The sequence below is a fragment of the Osmerus eperlanus genome, chromosome 23 (assembly GCF_963692335.1).
Source record: "Osmerus eperlanus chromosome 23, fOsmEpe2.1, whole genome shotgun sequence".
NCBI classification, from domain to species: domain Eukaryota; kingdom Metazoa; phylum Chordata; class Actinopteri; order Osmeriformes; family Osmeridae; genus Osmerus; species Osmerus eperlanus.
Genome location: NC_085040.1, coordinates 8,027,794 through 8,047,248, shown reverse-complemented (window position 1 = coordinate 8,047,248; position 19,455 = coordinate 8,027,794). Strand labels below are relative to the sequence as shown.

At 40.2% G+C, this 19,455-nt stretch overlaps 4 protein-coding genes across 5 annotated transcripts; 2 read left to right on the top strand and 2 right to left on the bottom strand.

The window, feature by feature from the left end:
* Positions 1-2,077: 2,077 nt before the first annotated feature.
* Positions 2,078-3,562, bottom strand: LOC134010131 (uncharacterized). The gene is made up of 2 exons (XM_062449999.1): positions 3,217-3,562; positions 2,078-2,930 (listed from the first exon to the last, which is right to left on the bottom strand). Exons 1-2 carry the CDS (start codon positions 3,560-3,562, stop codon positions 2,476-2,478), a joined length of 801 nt encoding a protein of 266 aa, XP_062305983.1. The 3' UTR covers positions 2,078-2,475.
* A 4,899-nt stretch (positions 3,563-8,461) lies between these two features.
* Positions 8,462-11,422, top strand: LOC134009737 (uncharacterized). The gene is made up of 6 exons (XM_062449368.1): positions 8,462-8,544; positions 8,846-9,193; positions 9,308-9,658; positions 9,833-9,940; positions 10,174-10,229; positions 10,395-11,422. Exons 1-6 carry the CDS (start codon positions 8,499-8,501, stop codon positions 10,506-10,508), a joined length of 1,023 nt encoding a protein of 340 aa, XP_062305352.1. The 5' UTR covers positions 8,462-8,498; the 3' UTR covers positions 10,509-11,422.
* A 1,399-nt stretch (positions 11,423-12,821) lies between these two features.
* On the bottom strand, positions 12,822-16,757 carry rbm4.3 (RNA binding motif protein 4.3). Of its 2 annotated transcripts, none has more exons than XM_062449010.1 (4): positions 16,584-16,757; positions 15,496-15,928; positions 14,732-15,397; positions 12,822-14,187 (listed from the first exon to the last, which is right to left on the bottom strand). In XM_062449010.1, the coding sequence occupies exons 2-3, from the start codon at positions 15,902-15,904 to the stop codon at positions 14,754-14,756; spliced, it is 1,053 nt and encodes a 350-aa protein (XP_062304994.1). In that variant the 5' UTR covers positions 15,905-15,928; positions 16,584-16,757; the 3' UTR covers positions 12,822-14,187; positions 14,732-14,753. The 2 variants fall into 2 exon arrangements, with proteins under 2 accessions (XP_062304994.1, XP_062304992.1); XM_062449008.1 differs by having other exon boundaries at positions 15,496-15,934; positions 16,584-16,756.
* A 948-nt stretch (positions 16,758-17,705) lies between these two features.
* tifa (TRAF interacting protein with forkhead associated domain) lies at positions 17,706-19,408 on the top strand. The gene is made up of 2 exons (XM_062449869.1): positions 17,706-17,889; positions 18,489-19,408. The coding sequence occupies exon 2, from the start codon at positions 18,529-18,531 to the stop codon at positions 19,120-19,122; it is 594 nt and encodes a 197-aa protein (XP_062305853.1). The 5' UTR covers positions 17,706-17,889; positions 18,489-18,528; the 3' UTR covers positions 19,123-19,408.
* Positions 19,409-19,455: the final 47 nt, after the last annotated feature.

The window sequence follows — 19,455 nt, the reverse complement described above, 5'->3', positions numbered from 1 at the left end:
GATTCTGATGAACTGATTTACGCACCTTTGAAGTTTTACCTCCAAGAGAAAGAAGGGACAAAGAAACAAGAAAGATGGATCTGGAAACTCAAGTGGTGTACGCTGCCACAAGATGACAACATGGAGTAGCAGGTTTTCTTAAAATTGACATTTAATTGAGCAGCGAATAACCTCTGCTGTATGTGTCAGTTAGTGAGTTTTTACCTTCACTGTCTATGGCCCTCTACCGTTAAATGTAAATCACATAGCTCAAAACTCCAGTCGAAAGGTCCTGGTTAGGGACATTTTAAGTTATCAACCACTCTGCTTAAACGTTTGTAAATGTAGATGAGATTTTCCTCGCAATATTCGCTAAAAGGCACCTTTTGACCCTCACTTTATTTACCAATAAATAACAACAGCTGACAATGTCAGGTCTTGTCAAGACCACATCTTTGTAGAATGTCCAGTCGCTCTTAGTAAGATGCAAAAAAAATCCCCTTATAAGGACAGAATGTTTGGTATCTGACATAGCTGTCCTTATACCCAGCTCATCATTTCCTGGTGAGAGGGTCACAGGAAGGAGGATCTCAATGTTGAGTGAGAAATATTGAGGTGGCTGGACTATGTCTAACCAACTCTTGAGAATATAATTACTGTGATGCATTCCGTGAACAAAATTCTCAAAATGTATATTAGACATTCAATGTTCTCCCACATCACAATCCTGTATGTTTGCATTGGTGCAATAAGAATGTACCTGCGAGGTCAACCAATGGTATATTTGTAAAAAATGTACTTGATTTATTGGTCCTAAACATTGGAAACAATTAGTTATGAGTGTGGGTGGATAAATGGCTGAAGGCTGGTGACTCTTAACCAAGAATCATTTTCAGCTGAGAACAGTACTTTGTTTGCTTCCTTCCTGTTGAGGATGCAGTTCTCTTGCCATGACCCTCGCTGAGTTAAAACCACACTGTTCCTTCAACTTTTGACTTGTGTGTTTGTGTGCTGGAGGTAAAAATCAGAACGTAACATGTAATTGAACTTTTATTTTGAGCTTGTCATCAATGTTGCTAAGAATTATACTTTAGCACACATAAAGGTGTAATTGTTCAGTTTGTCAATTTGGATATTTTTTGATATATTGGCTCTATAACCAGTAAACTTTCATAACATGCCACAATTATTGCCAAAAACACTTTTTTAAAATTTATTTTTATGATTTTATACAACCTTCGCCAAGTAAACAAAACCTTAAATCATGGTCTGTTACCATCTTTTATTGTTATTTGTCTCAGCAAGTTAAGAAATAACAGAATTGTATATTGTTGGAAAACGTATTCTCTCAAGCATATGGCTAGCCAAATCATATATTGATATTTACTTTTTTGTCATGGCAGTGAGGGGGGGGGGACACAGAGTGATAGAGAGAACCCGTTCTAACACTTCTAAATGTTTAACAGCGATTTTCTCAAAATGGCATCTAGCACACATGTCAAGCTAGACAACTCTTGGCTCATAATAGGTAAAGCCACACAATTTTAAATACTGCTTTGTACTTGGAATATCTAGACATGTTCAGAGGGATTTTTAAATATATTTTGTCAATCTCGTTTTATGTGGTATTATATACAGAAAAAGAGGCGAAAATGTTGTGTTTTAGCACTTGTCAAGTGCATTTCAACATAATTAACTGAAAAAACATTATTTTGACAAAAGCCTCTAAACAATTCTAACCAATTAGTTATTGATCCCATTAAAACAAACCAAAAAGTTCTGACTTCATCTATGATGTAGTTGCCGTGTTCTACATTGTATGCAAATTAGCGCATATTTAATGAGAAAACACGTCATTTGCATCATTTATTGGGGAGAAAACTAAAAGTCACAATACAACAATATCTTATATTTTGGGGTATATTCAGGTGGTAAAGTTTCATTCTGATAGAAGAACAGGATTTTTTTGTTCCTGTTCACCTGTAGTACCTCCCCGGGCATGTGTAAAAAAAAATAATGTGTGTAAAATCCAATATTGTAAACATAATGACATCATTCTTACAATCCCTGAGAAACTTATCATTAAAAGAAACATCCGTCATTAATCGCCTTGAGACATTTTGGACATGAAGTCCTCAGTCGATTACATCATCTTTGATCCTTCACTGTGTGTTAGATCAGTGAAATTATTACTGTTCTGGCCCTCTGCTGTCTCCTCAGATGGGGTTTTTAGACGGCAGCTAAGACTTTTCTACCTACAAGACTAACATACTTTTGCTATGCTTGGGATTCATGCTAATCCGTTGGAATGCTCTCTAACAATCAAAAGTAGAAGAGAACTACTGAAAAGAGGAAACATTTCATCAGTTTCTAACATTGTTTTTGAAAGAAAGTATGCATTTAACTTTAGTAAAGCCCTTTGACCATTCATCTAACCATATATCTAACATCATACGGCATACACATCTTAAAACCAAATACATTCAAAAATCGGAACTATTTCTTCTTGAAATAGAGAGTGACAAAGATGATCAGGCAGCACAGTAGAACTCCGGTTCTCATGATGGAGAGAAGGACCAGGAATCTCATCTGGTCTTCATCAACTAATTTAACATTCAGCTTGGTTCCCTCTCCAAACAGTATCTCCCCACATGAGGCCACAGCACAGTAGTAAGTCCCAGCATCAGAGAGGCTGAGGTTCCTCTTGGGGAGGTTGTAGACACAGCTCTGTGTAGGAGACCCAGCCTCAGGGCTCTTCTCACACTGATCACTCCTGCCTCCATGGGTGTAAAGGATTCCTGGATGGGATTCTCCTGAGCCCTGTCTGAACCAATAGACACTGTGTTCTCCTGCACAGGTCTCAGTGTGTATTGTGCAGTTCAGAGTTACAGAATCTCCTGGTTGGACTGATTCAGACATTGGCTCCTGGACAACGGACCTGCTGTTGGACACTAAAAACAATTTCATTAAAATCTAAATAGCTTTAAAGCAGGAGCCCTAACATAAATGTATGAACATTTGAATTAGTTCAGAAGATGTTTAATTCTCCTCTGCATACACTGTCTCTGGATGGATTGACTCAAGCACTATTGGTTTAGTATGGTCCTAGTATGTCCATCATTGATCAGTTTATAGAAGTTCTCTTAAACACCATTACACATTAAGGACAGTTACTATCCTTACATGATAATATCCCAAACCAAGTTGGGATATTTAAATGGATCTCATTGTACTTACCCTCATGCATCAGATATACTCCACTGCCGAAGGTGATTTCATCATAATTTCGAACAGCACAGTAATACGTTCCTGCATCCAACATCCCAGCTTTAGAGATGGCCATAGTCAACCTGCTTCCTATCTTCCTGAACGTGTACCTGGAGTTGTTTTTGAACTCCCCCATGAGTGTAGGCTCTTCAGAGTTGACGTAGAAAGACACCATGCACACAGGAGCTTGTCCAGGGGTCAACTTGAACCAGTGGTAGTAGTTCAGTTCCTCGGTGATGAGGCACTCCAAATCAACTGTTTGTCCAGAAGTAAAGGTCTTCAGAGTATCAGAGTGAATAATACTAGCAAGTGTCATCACTGGAAATAAAATGGAAAAAAACCATAATTCATTTATTACAATTCCTGAATATTATAATTCATTAATATAACTATTAATGAAATCTGAATATGCACGTATGACAAATAAAAGCTTATACCCCAAATTATGGTGTATGTATATGAAAAAATTACTGCAGTAAATTACTTACAGTACTCTATTGAGGTTTACTGCTAAACCATAATGAAATATTTAAATAATTCATTCCTTGTTCTCACCTGCTTTAACGGACACAAACAACACAAGAAATAGGGTTGGCATCGCAAAAATCCCTTAGCAAAAAACCAACACGGTATAACACAGTACAAGACTGTCTGAGAGCGGCAAAGAAGCAAATTTTACATCCCCCATGTCAAAAACTCCTCCCTTTCAATGTCAAAGCATGTTGAAGGAACATGTCCCACAGCCCATCAGAAAACTGTTACAGTTCTGATGAATTCACTCTCTATACAATGAACATATTTATCCATAGATATAAGATAAATCAAACCATACACTGAAAATGTAAACCTGAGAAAGATTTGCTCCTCTAATATTTAATATATAAAACAGGCAAATATTTTTGTAAATCAATCAATGCATAAATGCATCACTCCTGCCAAAGCAAATTCCTTGTCTGTGCAAACTTTCATGGCGAATAAATCCCATTCTGATTCTGATTCTGATAACATAACACAGCAGGATGTAGTTGGTATTGTATGTAATGAGGATGCAATCAGTCCACAAAAAGTTCTACATCCTGTTGCATGGTTTGATAAAAAGCACAAATCCTTTTCCTGACTGTCTTACCTCCTAGGCTGGAATTACAGCCATTACAGACAGACGGATAGCTAATGAGCGTAAACAGTGTGAATGGTGAGCGGTGCCCCACAAGCAGACTCACTGTGAGGCTGCAGGCAGGAAGAAACTTCCAATAGTGCTGCTTGTGACACGGTGGGGCGATCAGTCTATCGCTGAAGGCACTCCACTTTCCATATGTCATGGAGGGAGTGGGAGGCACAGGCCATAATGGAATGTAGTTTGGACTGTGTCCTTGTTTCTGACACCTCCTCCAGGGTGCCAAGGTTAGTTCCAGGAACAGAGCCAGCCATTCTCAACTTTGAGTATGTTTCCACTGGTCCTGATTCTGGATGGTGTGACTGCTGTCCTCCTCCTGGCCATCCTCATGCTGCTTCTTTATATCAGCCGACGGGGCAGCGTCCAACCACAATAGGAAATATTGCCTGTTCATGTTTCTATGGAGACTATTGAATTTTACGCGGTTATGAAACAGTATAAAAATGTATATTATGTCATGTGAACTCAAGGGAGAACTTGGCTTCTTATGTATGACTGGTAGGGAAAGTTTATTCTTGCACCAAATGTCTTCACATGTCACCAATAGCAAGATAAGCAAGACAATGGGATAATAACAAACAGTCATGATATCAGAAGATATGATTATGATATAATAGCATTATAATGGCACAGTAGATATCACTTGTGTATGTGTGTGTTTGACAACCCACAGTATGAGGATTCTAACACTCTGAACAACACCTTCAAGAGGAGGAAGGGAGTCGATGAGAGACTGGGAGACTAGAGATGGATGCTGCAATGACATGATAAAGCTAGAGGTGGATCTTAGAGGGGACACTTGTTAAGCCATCATTGAAATGTTTACATTTAGTCATTTACATTTTACATTTAGTCATTTAGCAGACGCTCTTATCCAGAGCAAAGCAAATGTTGCAACCAAATGTTGCTTTTAAGCCTTAGTGAGTTGAGCTACATCCACTGAGACCGTGTCACACACATCCAGGCCCTCAAGCTTATACACACTGGGTTGAGCTTGAGGGGGGGATGGGGAAAACCCCATGTCTTAGCTCAAGTGCAGAACTGCTAAGAAAACTTCATGAGTTTTGAATGGCATGAATTGTCAGTTGTGTGGCTACCTTCAGGGATAGCCTTTTGAAAATGTATCAATAAACATATTGTTTTAGCGCATGTACCATGCATGTTAGCAATTTATCACATTTGTCAACATTTAGGCTAATTCCTCTTTTATGATGCTGTCTTACAAAGCTTTTTCCCTTTTTATCTTTGAAACCAATGTTTCTAGGGGGTGTGCAGTTGGCTACCCTAAAACATATAGAAAACAGTGTGGTTGGATAAGTGTATACACAACAAGGCTTTGCATGTGACCCATATAACAAAGAAATACAGATTGTCTGCATCTAACTGTCTGTTGTGGTCAAACGGGCCTCTCTCTCTCTCTCTGTGCCTCTGACTACAAACTTTCATGACTAGATTGATATTCTGGGGGACTGGGTTGAACTCACATCTCTGTATTCTTCATTTTATGTCAACCATATGTTTGTTTTTGTTGCTGGAATTTAAAAACAGTTTATACTGACATAAGAAGTACTGAGGAGAGATAAGACAATTGTGCAGCTGTTAATTGATGTGGTCTCAATGAAGCCGTGCAAAGATTATCTGTCTCCATCCTATGTCCATTTTAGATGTCCAGCTCCAAATGATGAGCCCTCGATTCCCAATTGTCTTTCTATATTCTTTGGCATTGTTCATGCTTTATTAGACATGTTTTAAGTTGAGTGTGACAAGAAGGCCAAGCAAGAATTTGACTATGGACTCACAAATAAGAACCGTGTATGGGACAGATGCTTGGTTCTGTTCGCTTGCTTAACGCACTGGATGCATTGTTGAATAGTTTGACTTGAATCTGTTCATCATGATCAGCATGCAGATCGACTATGCAGCACTTAACTTAGGACCAAAGTAGCCAAGGAGGACAGAAAAGATGTGAATGACAGAGGGCAATCTAATGATTGGGGTTCAAGGCAGGGGAAGATCCACTATTATGTCACATCCTTTAGTATGAGAGAAAGGAGCATCTCAGTGTTGAGTAAGAACTACTGAGGTCACAATCCAGCCAATCACATTTTCGTTTGGGGTATTCAGAAGTACTGGTGTGTGAGACAGTCCACATATACAATGCACAGTAAAAAGCATGTGACCTTAACACTTCCTGAAACCATGTGACAAATCACTGAGACTCTTAAAGCAGTTCATTTTCTCAACTTATTAACCTATCAGTCCTTGTCATTCACAATTACTCTACAGCAATAAGATGTTATTGATGCACTTCCAGCCTAATTATCTGTCCATTTGTGTGTGTGTGTGAGAGTGAATGTGTTTGTTTAGGTGATGCCACCCACCTACTTATTTTCCACTGTGGTAATGCATTCTTTAATGACAACAAGCCCTCCTCACAGGAAGACTGCCCTTCTGCTCTAACCACACTCTCGCTACACCTCACAGTGCATCAAAACCACACACGCACTACTCTCGAAAAAGTTTCCATTGCATCACACTAAGATTGCTTGACCAAAACCAAAGGGTTTGTGCATTAGCATGTCTGCATCAAGAGCTACCACACACAGGCCTAAACTAAGGCATCTGGCTCAACTAAAACCATTCGGACTTGGAACAGTTGGTCAATTTAATTTGTCAATCATGATGCCATGGTGTTTCAGTTTTGCTACTGTTGGCCCCTAGATCTAAACGTAATATAATGTCTTTGTTTCATAATTTCATAAGTGTGTGATTCTAGAGAATATTTATTCAGTTCGTAATTGCATGTTACACGCAATAGCACATTATCGCAGCCTTGTGGTGACTATATCTCTAAACAATGCAGCTAAACTGAAATGTTGGGTGTGTGCAGTGTCATTGTACTCCTTGCGGTCTCATCTTATGCATTTGCTACCGTTTATACAGTTTCGGTTTCCTCGCATGTGTGTAGTGTTTGAGAAGGGTGTGGAAAAAAACAAATTTGTCGTGGTTGAAAGTTTCCATGTCACAGGCTAACTTGGGTCTGTTACATTTCCATCTCTTTGTTGTTTGGACATTGTTCTTTTTGTGTTTAAGAAAGTATGATTTGTGTTGCAGTTAAATTTACATAATTTCATCCACTCTGATATAAAAAACGTTGCATAATATCTTTGGTATCAAACAGTATTTGACTATGTATGTATGCATGTACAGCTCTAGAAAAAATTGAGAGTCCACTGCACCTTTTTCTTTCATTAAAAAAAAGGACATGGACCAGGTACAAGGACAATTTTGCCTTCTGTTTCACTCAAAATTGTCCTTCTCAACTAAAAAAAAAAATGAAAGGTGCAGTGGTCTCTCAATTTTTTCCAGAGCCGTATGTATATATGTATGTATTTCATTTGCAATTATTGGGGATGGGAGGTGGGCAGACCACACTGAACACTTAATTTATTTCCACCTACAGCTACTTCATCAAATCACTTATACATATTTTAATTCACTAAAGTACAGTAGAACCCTGGATATCAATTTAAATTACTTGATATCATCCATGTAGCTGACAACAATATTTACTTGTAACTCTTGTGTTTATATTGTCTTCATTTAACACAGGATATACATTTGAACTCTTCCAGTAAACATGGCAGTCAGTAAGGTACAGAACATGGCCCTCTATTGGTCATCACGTATAATAATGCAATTGTCAGAAAAATAGCTTAGACTTTTGGATGTTAATTGGGAGGGGAAAGCTACTGTAAATGTCTAAGCTTCACATGATGTGAGCTCCCAGTATGCTTGCTCTTTGGTAGGCTAATGCTAATGATCACAACCTTCATAAACTTTACACAATCTTCATATAGATGTTTAATTTACATATGGCTTAACCATCTCATCGACCAAGACATAACGACGGTGTTGCAAGTTTACCTTTTCACACTCTTTTTACGAATTTCATATCAGCCAATCAGACTGCCTACAGTTCTCTACATCCCCAGTATGTATAAAAGGAATCCCCCGTGACTCGACAAGTGTATGTTTTCACCTTAAGTATACATGCAGGGATCCTGAAAGTTGAAGAATGGTCAAACTGTCTGCTGTACACCCTCTGTTATTATTCAAAGCAGGTAAGGAGTTTGGATCTTTAATTGAATTGTTTTGATGTATTGTTAATAGATGCAATCCTTCATACTGATTTTGGAGATGGAGTGGAATGCAACCGATGTGAAAAATTGCTTGTATTTGATACTGATTTTAGATTTGACTGATGAATGCTGATTTTACAATTTGGAGCATCCAATTCAAATTCTAGTTTTAGAGATTTATTACATACCTGATTTACACTTTTTAAATTAAGTCCTAATTAAACTTATTAAGTAGTTTAATATCATGCCATTAATAAAATGTTATTCTATTCATTCTTTTCAGCATTGTCATGTGCTTCAATCGTTCAGCCAGATGTTGTGAAGACCTTCAGTCAAGGACAAACAGTTGATTTGGAGTGCCTGATCACAATGGATCGTGTGTTTGACTACTGGATCAAGCTTACAGTTGGAGAAGCACCAGTATTTATTGTGTCTTTTTATTTAAACTCTAAAGAGCCTATATTCTCGGGGGAGTTCGAAAACAACAGCAGGTACAAGTCCAGTAATAAGGAGAATAGGTTTGTTCTGACCATTACTGATGCTGGGATGTCCGATGTTGGAATGTATTACTGTGCTGTACGAAATTATGATGAAATAACCTTTGGTCGTGGAGTTTTTTTGACGCATGAGGGTAAGTACTGATGACTTTGTGCATATTGTATACTGTATATTTCAGCTTATTTATGACGAGCTTGCAATAATTGAATTGGCATCCAATGTAGCTCATTGGTCCTGTAAATTGAAGGTGCAGATACCAGGAGCCAGCATCTTGTCCAGCAGCCAGTGTCTGAGTCCATCCAGCCAGGAGGCTCTGTAACTCTGAACTGCACAATACATGCTGACACCTGTCCTGGAGAACACAGTGTCTATTGGTTCAGACATAGCTCAGGAGAATCCTATCCAGGAATCCTTTACACCCATGGAGGCAGGAGTGATCAGTGTAAGAAGAGCCCTGAGGCTGGGTCTGCTACAGAGAGCTGTGTCTACAACCTCCCCAAGAGGAACCTCAGCCTCTCGGATGCTGGGACTTACTACTGTGCTGTGGCCTCATGTGGGGAGATACTGTTTGGAAATGGGACCAGGCTGAACATTGAAGGTAATGTGTAATTCCAATTACGTTTGGAGGCTAGATTTTTCAGTTAATGATCTAGAACTAAATCCAACATACCTCACTTTCACTCATAACACTGTTACAATTCAAAAGAATCTGGCAAAATTATATCATCCTTAATGACTACATTTGGCATTAATAGTTACTTTTAAATCACAGAATCTTCTCAACCAGACCCAATGCTCCTCGCCCTAATAATGTCAAACATCTTGAGCTTGATCGTCATTGTTCTCATCAGTGTAAGATTGAGAAAGGTGTCTTCACAAGGTAGTGTAAGACAAACCTCTCCTATGCTTTCACATCTTGCATCCACTATACTAGCCTTCATGAGGTGTGAACTCAAGTCTGAAGACTTAAATGATTTGACCTCGAAATACAATTATTAGGTCCTAATTATTTTGAGGCAATCGAACTTGAAAACCTTTAGATATAGATACTGACCCATGGACAGTTGAGAACAAGTATTGTATTTCTTAACCAGAAATGTCTTTGTCAAGCAGGAAAAACTAATCGGGGTCCCTATGCTACAGCGTCCCAATCCAGCCATGTGGCTGAGGTATGACTTATTCATTCACCACTTCACCCAAAAGTAATCACTGATAACTTGTGATACTCTTTAGAACGGTGTATTGTCATAAGTCAAATAATTACCCACACGCTCACAACATATATTGCCAAAAGAGCTAACGTTTTTCCCTGACTGACATTTTTGCCTTTGCAGGAAGAGGAAGAGCTGAACTATGCAGCTGTGAACATCCACAGGAGAGAACAGACAGGGACAAGACAAACTATGGAGATGGATGTGGTTTACTCTGGAGTGAGACAGTGGGAGTGAGAGACACATTTGCGAGTAATAGTGTCATGCAATCAACTTCAAATACTATTTCTTTAACATGGTGAAAATACAATGACATGGTTTAGAAAAAAATGACTATTTATCAATGCGGAAGAAAGAGGAGATGTGCATCCAGTCTGTTTTAACTTACTATGTAGGGAAAACCATGTTAAACAAAATATAAATCAAGAGTATTTTTTCATTACAAAAATATCGGTTAGGGAACTTGAACAGAAATGGATCCACCCATGTTGTTGTGAATGTAATGTTACACTTGCAAAAACGTTTTAAATAGATTTTAATACATATGACCAGTTCAAAACTGTCATACATAACTGTCCCTTTTTAAACTGAGTTTATTGGCAAATTATGAATATTGTTTTGTTACGTTTTTTTGTAGTGATTATGCCATTGAATTACATTTTGCATGTCAAAATATTGTTTTAAAAAGATATACATGCCAGGAGAATTCAAATAAAAAATTTCAGGTTGGATGACCGCTTACACACAAATAAAAACAAGTACATGTTATTGGTCAAAAGTAGGAATTGCAATACAATATTTTCAAATATAATATTAGTGTTGACTACTACGATAACAGGGTTGATGATTGGTTGACGGTAACAGGGTTTACTTTTAGGGCTAAGGTTGGCCATTAAAAGAAGCAGAATCCTTAGATCTTCTCACAACTTCCACTGGAGAAATGTTCCTATCCTGTTGTCCTTTCTCCCAGGGCAGCCAGGAGCGCCTGGGGGCCAAGTGCTCACCCTTGTCCTGGCCAGCGATCTGTTCTGCATGTTATCTGTATATTGGGATTGCATGTTACAATGTTTTTTCCGCAAACTCCGCAAATAGGCCCAGCAGAGCACCGACAGGCCCCATGCGGGAATCAAACCCAGGACCTTCTTGCTGTGAGGGGCTTACTCACCATGTGGTGAAGGTAATGGAAGCACATGTGGTTTGATTGGATTGGACTTACATTACAATAAGGGAAGTATTGTATTGATCAATCAGCAATTTTCTTTTATATATATTGCATTTCTATATAGTTTTAGTAAGAAGACAATGCTGACTTTATAATAAAGGTGATATGTTAAGAATATGATTTTACAGGTCTATTTAATTGATGACTTAGTCAGAATTGCTGGATTGGTGGAGTTGACTAAACGCTAGTGTTTTTTTTTAATTTGTATTATTATTATTATTATTAAAACCCTGGCTCACAACAATACCCATTTAATAATAATGTATAAACAGCATGTTAATTCCAAACATAAGATATATGTTAGAGGAACACCAAATGTCAGCATTTTGGGGGAATTACCCTATTTTTACTGAAAGCCTGAAATAATAAAGGATTGCTTATTTATGAGATTTTTTACAAAAATTGTAGCATGGCTTTGAACAGCTATACAAGGACGTGTATCCATATGGTGTCCGTTGTGTCCATTTCTTGATGTCTCTAATCGGTCCCAATGCTTGCAACACATTTTTGGAGGATTACCCGAGATTTAACAAAAACGTCGTAGCCACAGCTGGACTAGCGCCATTTTTGCAGTCAACACCCTAACTATGCTTGCAACGCAAACATGGACCAATAGCAAATGAACTACATCAACTGGTTAGATGCACGTAGCTTCCAACTTCCTGTCAATACCCAAACAAGTGTCTTTTTTAATGGTTCTGACCATTATATAAAGTGCAGCCTATGGTTCTGATGATACCTAGCTCTCCAGGAAGCAAAATGAAGACGCCCTTGTTTTAGGAAGAGCAGTTGAGCGAACTTTGCAGATGTGTTCGTCTGGTGTGCGCTTGTGTAATTTAACGGGCTACAAATCTATCACAGTTTTGTAGCTAGCTAGACTGGTAGAAACCCCTGCAACAGTTTTTCCTGTGTTGTTCTTACAAAAATTGAATTGTGATATTGCAGGAAAAGATAAAAGGAAATGTTTACAAAGCATTGCTCATATTAGGCTACAGGTACTTTACTGTCAACTCTGGAATCCTTGGCATCTTTGGCAAAGACGATTAAAGTGTTGTCACCGTCTGTAATTTGCGTCACATTTAAATGATCCAAACTTCAATTGATTCTTTTGGAAAAAACTAAAACTAATCAAGAAATAATTTTCTATGAAACCAATAGGTATTGATTGAATTTTAAATATTACTTCGATTTCATTTTAGAGCTTCATCAGTCTGTTGTTTTCATTTGTAATTTTCACCATTCATAATTCCACAGTTCAGTTTACTATACTCTTAGTTGTAGCCCAGTGCTAGGCTACAAAATTAACAAAAAGGAATCATACTCAGGGATCACTTGACTCATTTATTTAAGTTGACAACCAATAGCTATGTTGCATTAAAACTTGTTAAATTAACCATGTCCACAAGAGCTGTAGCCTACAGAATACCAAGAATGACCACGACTACCAAGCTCATTTGATATTAAAGTATACAGACTCAGGGATTAATTAAAGGTCTTGTTCAAACAGGAAAATCAACCTCTGATCTGAGGGCTTGTCTATTTTTAATGTAAAAATGTCCAGTTTATGGTCACAGCAATCAACGGCAACTATACTAAGATGACACCTGTATTTTGGGTTTATAACACTCAATCTGCTTAAATTAGAGATATTAATCTAGTCAATTGCAAATCAGTGACAGCACATCAAAAAATAAACTGTCCTAAGAATATGAAAGAATCCCTCCAAGACAGCCTAATAATCACATACTTATTTCTATAGTTCATGCACAGTTTACGCTCATCCTGACTTACCTGTGAGAACACCTGCCGGCATTGTTGTCTAACAGCATCTCTCCAGAGATGATTCCTGAGAGTGGTCAAAGTTTCCAGGATATTATGATGAGGGATGTAATATTTATGATGGCAGAAAAACGTGTGCGCACTACAAGTAGGATAGGTTGAGAACCGACAAGAAATTGAGCCATTGAGCAAGCCAATAGTAGGCTACTTCCAAGTCCTGTGGACGAATCTGTACTACATTTTATAGAAGGCAGACGTCCTGCAGTTGCGTTTCAACGGACTAGATTAAAAAGGATATGAATGCACATTTCAGCACTTTATTAAAAACATCCCATTCCACTTCCATTAGAATAGTACAATTTACCGCCTTGAGGTAACTACTTGACAAATATTTGTAACTAACAAATTTAACTACTTAAAACTCGTTTTTACGATGTTTACATTTTTCGCAGGCCGCGACCATAATTCTACATTGAACTGAATTAGTTTGATTTGCAATATTATTCGTGTTCATCGATACAGTGATGTATTTCCGGTTTACACATTCTGTGTTTTAATTTTTTTACTTTTTACTTTAAATGGTTCAGTCCTTATCATGCCACATACAGAATCAAAAGTCGAATGTTAGAACGGGGGCAAAAATATATATACGTCGACTTGGGGTTTGTCTAAAGTAAAACATACCTACAGCACAATAAAAATCAATCAAAATAAAATCAGCAAAACATGACGGGTACTTTTTTTTCCGTTTCTGTATAAAGACGAAAAAATGCGGTCCGCATTGCAAATCCTCCTGTGAGTGCTGCAGGAGAACGAAACGCGCTCAGTCAGACGATAGGGGGGAGAATAGCGCCACGTGCATCAGGAGACGGGGACGACGCAGACGGACGACGATCCTGTCAAGACGGTTTTAACCTGGAAAGAGAGCAAATCACAATTCAACCGCCTGTCGATGCATCAAGGAGGCAGCGTTCTCTCCTTGCCGTTTACATTCTACCAAAGACAGATTTTGAACAGATTCAAGTACTGCAGTTAGCCACAGACTATAGTCCTTCAATTCAAACAAACTCAAATTAAGTTTACCCGTTTGATTTACTTTGCCAGTTTCTCATAATCAATTTGCTCTGTTTCCCCACAAACAAGCCATTTTGGCCATAGATGCATGTCTATTTAGTTAAAGGCACACTAATGCTGACATCGTTGAAATCTTGACTTCTTTCTGGGCATGACTGTTCCGTTCACATCATCTGACCCTGGCGTTGGTGCAGATGGCAGCCGCTTGTTTTCCCTCAGAGGGCGATAAAATCGCATCTGATTTGATAGGAGGTACTTATGTAGGATAGATGGTGGCCGAAACCCAACCGTACATAGCATGCGAAATCAAGCACACTAACGTCATGGTTTGGGAGACCCTTCTATCCTAACCTTTTGAACTACTGCAGCTCAGGCCTATCCTCACCTTGTTTCAGAAGCCATCACGCTTAGTAAGCATAGCGGGCAGGTGGTGGCGGAGGCAACCTTTCAGCGTAGGGGTCCCTCGCACGCGGCATGGCATACATCGGCGCCCTAGAGACGGGGGAAAGGCGGGAACGCTCGTAGGAGTAGCCGTTACCTGTGGGGTCCATAGGGGGGAGAGAGGTTCTCCTAATGGGACTGCGGTCCCGGGCGTAGTACGAGGACGGAGGGGGGAGCGGGCGACGCTCGTACGGGTCGAGAGCTGAGGACATGAGGCGCTCCCTGACCAGGGCGGAAGGGGGAGGCGGAGGTGGGGGAATGGCGGAAACATGCCTCTCATCGTAGGCCGAGATGCCGTAAGGGCGAGCTCTGTATTTCTCGTAGTAATCCACCACCCCGTAGCTATCCCTCTCGCGCTCGTAGGCACGCTCTGGGTAAGGCGCTCGCCTAGGGGGAGGGGGTGGGGGAGGGGGGGCTGGGTAACCAAGGTTGTGGGGGGGGAGGTGGTGGCTTAGCCGACCTCTGAGGTAGCCTGGGGGTGGAGGCTCGTGCCTCTCACCAGGGTAACGGGGGGGCCAGTAGCCTCCTCTCTCGGGAGGGGGAGGTGGGTATTCTTCAGCCTCCTCGTGTCTGGGGCGACTCTTTGATATCTGGACATGGATACGCTTGCCTGGGAGAAAGAGAGGGGCAAAATGACTAAATGTATAAAACTGATGTATGAAATAGGTGGAAGCAAGCATGGATTTACATCATAGCCCCATTTCTTACCCTGGAATTCAGCGTTGTCCAGGCCCTTTATGGCATCCATTGCCTCTTCAGAGTTGGCCATGTGCACAAAAGCAAAGTTTTTGACGATGGCGCACTCTGTTACCGTGCCATACTCCTCAAACAGAGTGCGAAGCTCATCGTCAGAACCTTTCTCCACGTTGGCAACGTGAAGTTTGACAGAGCCTTGGTTCTTCCCATGGCTGGCCTCTACATTGATCTGAGTGCCATGCAACTTGTAGAGGTGCAAACTTTTGATAGCTTTCGTGGCGGCTTTGCGATCGTCCATGTGCACAAAGGCGAAGTTCTTGATGATGGCGCATTCCGTGACAGTGCCATACTGGGAAAAAAGAGCCTGGATCTCTTCCTGGTCGGCCTCCCGTGGGAGATTCCCTATAAAGATCTTCACCATTCTGGTAAATGTGCTTTACTGTGCCTGTAACTAGGGAGCACAGAAAATGCATTATAAGACTACTTGGTTAACTTTACAGTGAATACTATTGCTAACAGTAAATACTAAATAATAGCTATCTGGTGTGACGGGTATGCATCAATCATTCTACCACTCAGACTTGAATTACTGGTCAGTCAACATCCCCACACCCCTCCCAAATGAAATTAATCTGTAACTAGCAGTGACATGATCAATGTATGCTAACGACGATGGCTAAACAGGATGTTAGCTATTTGGTTAGCATAGTGCGGCAACAACATGTGAGTTGGTCGACTAGCTAGACTTTCTATAATACTAGTGCTACTGTAAAGGGAAACTAAGTATTTCTAGGTACACTGTTATCTTCCTACCACATAGACTTATTAGCATGGGTATATTTGAGATCATTTTAGGCTGAGGTTAAACGAGATTAAATTCCGAGCAAGACAACTGACCATGGCTAGCCAACTAACATCAGCTGCTAGCACTAGCAGTTAGCTTCGTTTAGCTGCATACACCCATTGTGCTAAACATGTAGCGTAGAAATAACATAGGTAGTTGTCCCTTAATGATGGGTTTGTAGTTAGATATTTATCTTTAAATGGCTTATCTATCGTTAGGGGACGTCGAATATTATTACCCGAAATTGCACACTCACCGGTTTGGCTTTGCAGACTCTCTGTTGTCGAACGACTAATGTATGGGCAGTGATGTGTGTAGGGGAGATTCTTCTTCCCCGTTCCAGTTTCTTCTTCGTCATCATCCTTGAGTTTGAACGGCGGATCGATCGCAGCCAAATGTGCAAACACCGCCACCTACTGTACAGGAGTGAGAAAAACCCAACGCCCCACCCATTTCCCCCAGAGATTGTATTACAATTTTCTATGGCTCTGGAAATAACCATACCAGTAATGTATAGGCCAATAATTTGACGTTCCTAACTCCTAGCCTCTCCAAAACATAATTCACGGTGATTTCGAGTAGGCCCACAGTAATCAGAGTAGCCTGCTTCCCGTCTACTGAAATGTCGTGACTTGAGCAACAACGTGGGGGAGAAAGGTTTAGCCTATTTTTCGAAAGAATGATGAAGAAGTTGGATCGTAATTACATTCATAATATTTCCCAGTACGTAGGCCTGTTCTTGCCTAGGGCTATGGGCAGACTTGGAGAAAGAAGCATGGATCGCTACTAAACACCCTTATGTAGCCTACATAAATGCCAATCTAGTGATATTTATAAACCACATTCAATAACAAGGTGGGGGAGGGAGGTCTTTATTCTCCTTAGGAGCCCGGCCCTCTGTGATTGCTCAAACTGTGGTTTTAGGTGTGTTCGACTTCATGCAGCGCCGGCGGCGCGGACAGCCGGCTATCGACGTCATGAAGTCGAATACACACACCTATTGTCAAAATCCCCACATGACTAAATACAGGAAATGTGCAGCAGCAACCTACCGTAGGACACAGGTGGCCAATGATCATGGTGTAATAAACACTGTTAAGTCATGGTCGAACAGCCTAACCTGTTTGGATTCACTGCAAATAAAATCAGTTTTCCCAGAGCATGTTGATTGGCATTGAGCTTCCGTAGCCTATGCCTATTTGTAATGTGGTGTCCAAGAGACACTCGTTCTAGGCAACAATAATTAAACGCTGACATAGGATATTGTTGGAAAGTATCGTATCCTACTAACCACAAACCAACGTCCACTTTCGCCTACTGAACAAAACAAAATAAGAGAATCTCGGGTTTAACTGGGTTCAAGACTTCAGTGAAACCACTTGTTTTTTTACCATAAAAACAAACTAGGGAAATTCCGGACTTGTCTTGTGGACGCTGACGAAACTTCCCCTTCATCCTTTTCTGCACTTCGACAATAACCTTGAGCTCCCGTTACTTACACCGCAGTCCGCTGCTTTTTGTCCGCGAAGAAAGTTCTGCTCTTGAAAAGGAAGGACTAAATGGTAAAATGCTTTTGTTGGATTTAAATCGCACTTATTATTTGTCGAGATATTGTGTTTCTGATGTATTTGTATTGTGAACCCTAGATTTCAGGTATTTTATTAACCTCTGAAAACCCGTTCAGTTGGTGAAAGTTACACATGAAACGTTGACGTGTGGCAATAATGGACTTTCGAGTCATGTGGCTTTTATTGTCGTTTCGATCATAGCCTACATGGTAGCCTACAGTACACAATAAAACGATACAGCGTTCCTCCAGGACCCTGGTACTAGATAAAACAGCATAAATAGTTCAAGTCTTTTATTGTCAGATGCACAGAACAACACAAGGTCAGACTGGGTCTGGAATGTAATCTCAAATACATGAGACAACATGTATTTCTGAACTACCTAGAACTAAAAGAGCTACACATTTCTACAGAAAGTGCACGTGCAAATATATGCAACAGGACAACCAAGTGCAACAGGACAAACAAATAGTGCAAAAAGAATCTAGAGCAAAAAGAAACAAGTAGTGCAAAATATTTTTTATCTTCAAGCTTTCTCTCTTCTGAATGCGAGCTAATGCAATAATTTAATACATTATTATTAACATTAATAGGTGAAGTGAGAACAGTGTTGCTCCAACCACAAACCCCATCATGGAAGTGATGCAGACCGTGGAGACTGAGGAGAGGATGACCTGCCTTCAGGTCCAGTTGTACCACCCCCAGCAGGCTTCCAAGGGCCTGTACTGTCATCTTCCCCTGGACTGCAGCAGCAAACACCAGGCTGAGGATCCCCTGAGGCTGGGCAGGGACGAAAAGGTCTGCACGTATATCCTGGTCGACCCTCGAGTCTCACGCAAACAGCTATCCCTGCAGGCCTACCGCACTGCCCAAAGCCCTGACCTGCTCTTCACTGTGCAGAACCTAAGCCAGAAAGGACGTCTGATGGTCAACGGATCAGAGTTGGACTACCTAGAGAGGGCAGAGCTTCCAGCCAAGGCCCTCCTCCGGTTTGGGGATTATGAGATCCTGATTTGCCGGGAGCCAGGTGAGGCTAAGGGGAGCTTTGAGGTGGAGTTTGGGGTGCTGACTGTGCCACCCTCTAGAGAAATGGGTTTGGGTGTGTCCACCATGACACCGGTTATGGACACAGGTTTAGGCCATGATGTTAGTAATGACTTCCCAGCAGAACTCATAAGCACTCATGTACCATTAGAGTGTGATGAAACATTCATCTACCAGTCGTAAGTCATATCAACCAGTGTGGACAATATAATATTCTTTTTTACAAATGCCTTAGTGTCTTTGCTATGAACATTGTTTGAGCCTTATGTTCTTGTATAGAAAGTAGCCTACAGTAATAGGAAGAAACTGTGAATTGTCATGCCATTGAGGCTTATTTATTACTTTTATAATATACGTATCTTATTTATTTTAACCATTTGGTAGCGTGTACTGTCAATTAGAGAGATATACATTGAGAATCATGCACTCCCACATTATGTATTACTTTAAACATTTTTGTTAATCAGTATTGTTTGTCTTTACAATAATTATTTCCAACCTAATGTAGATCACATG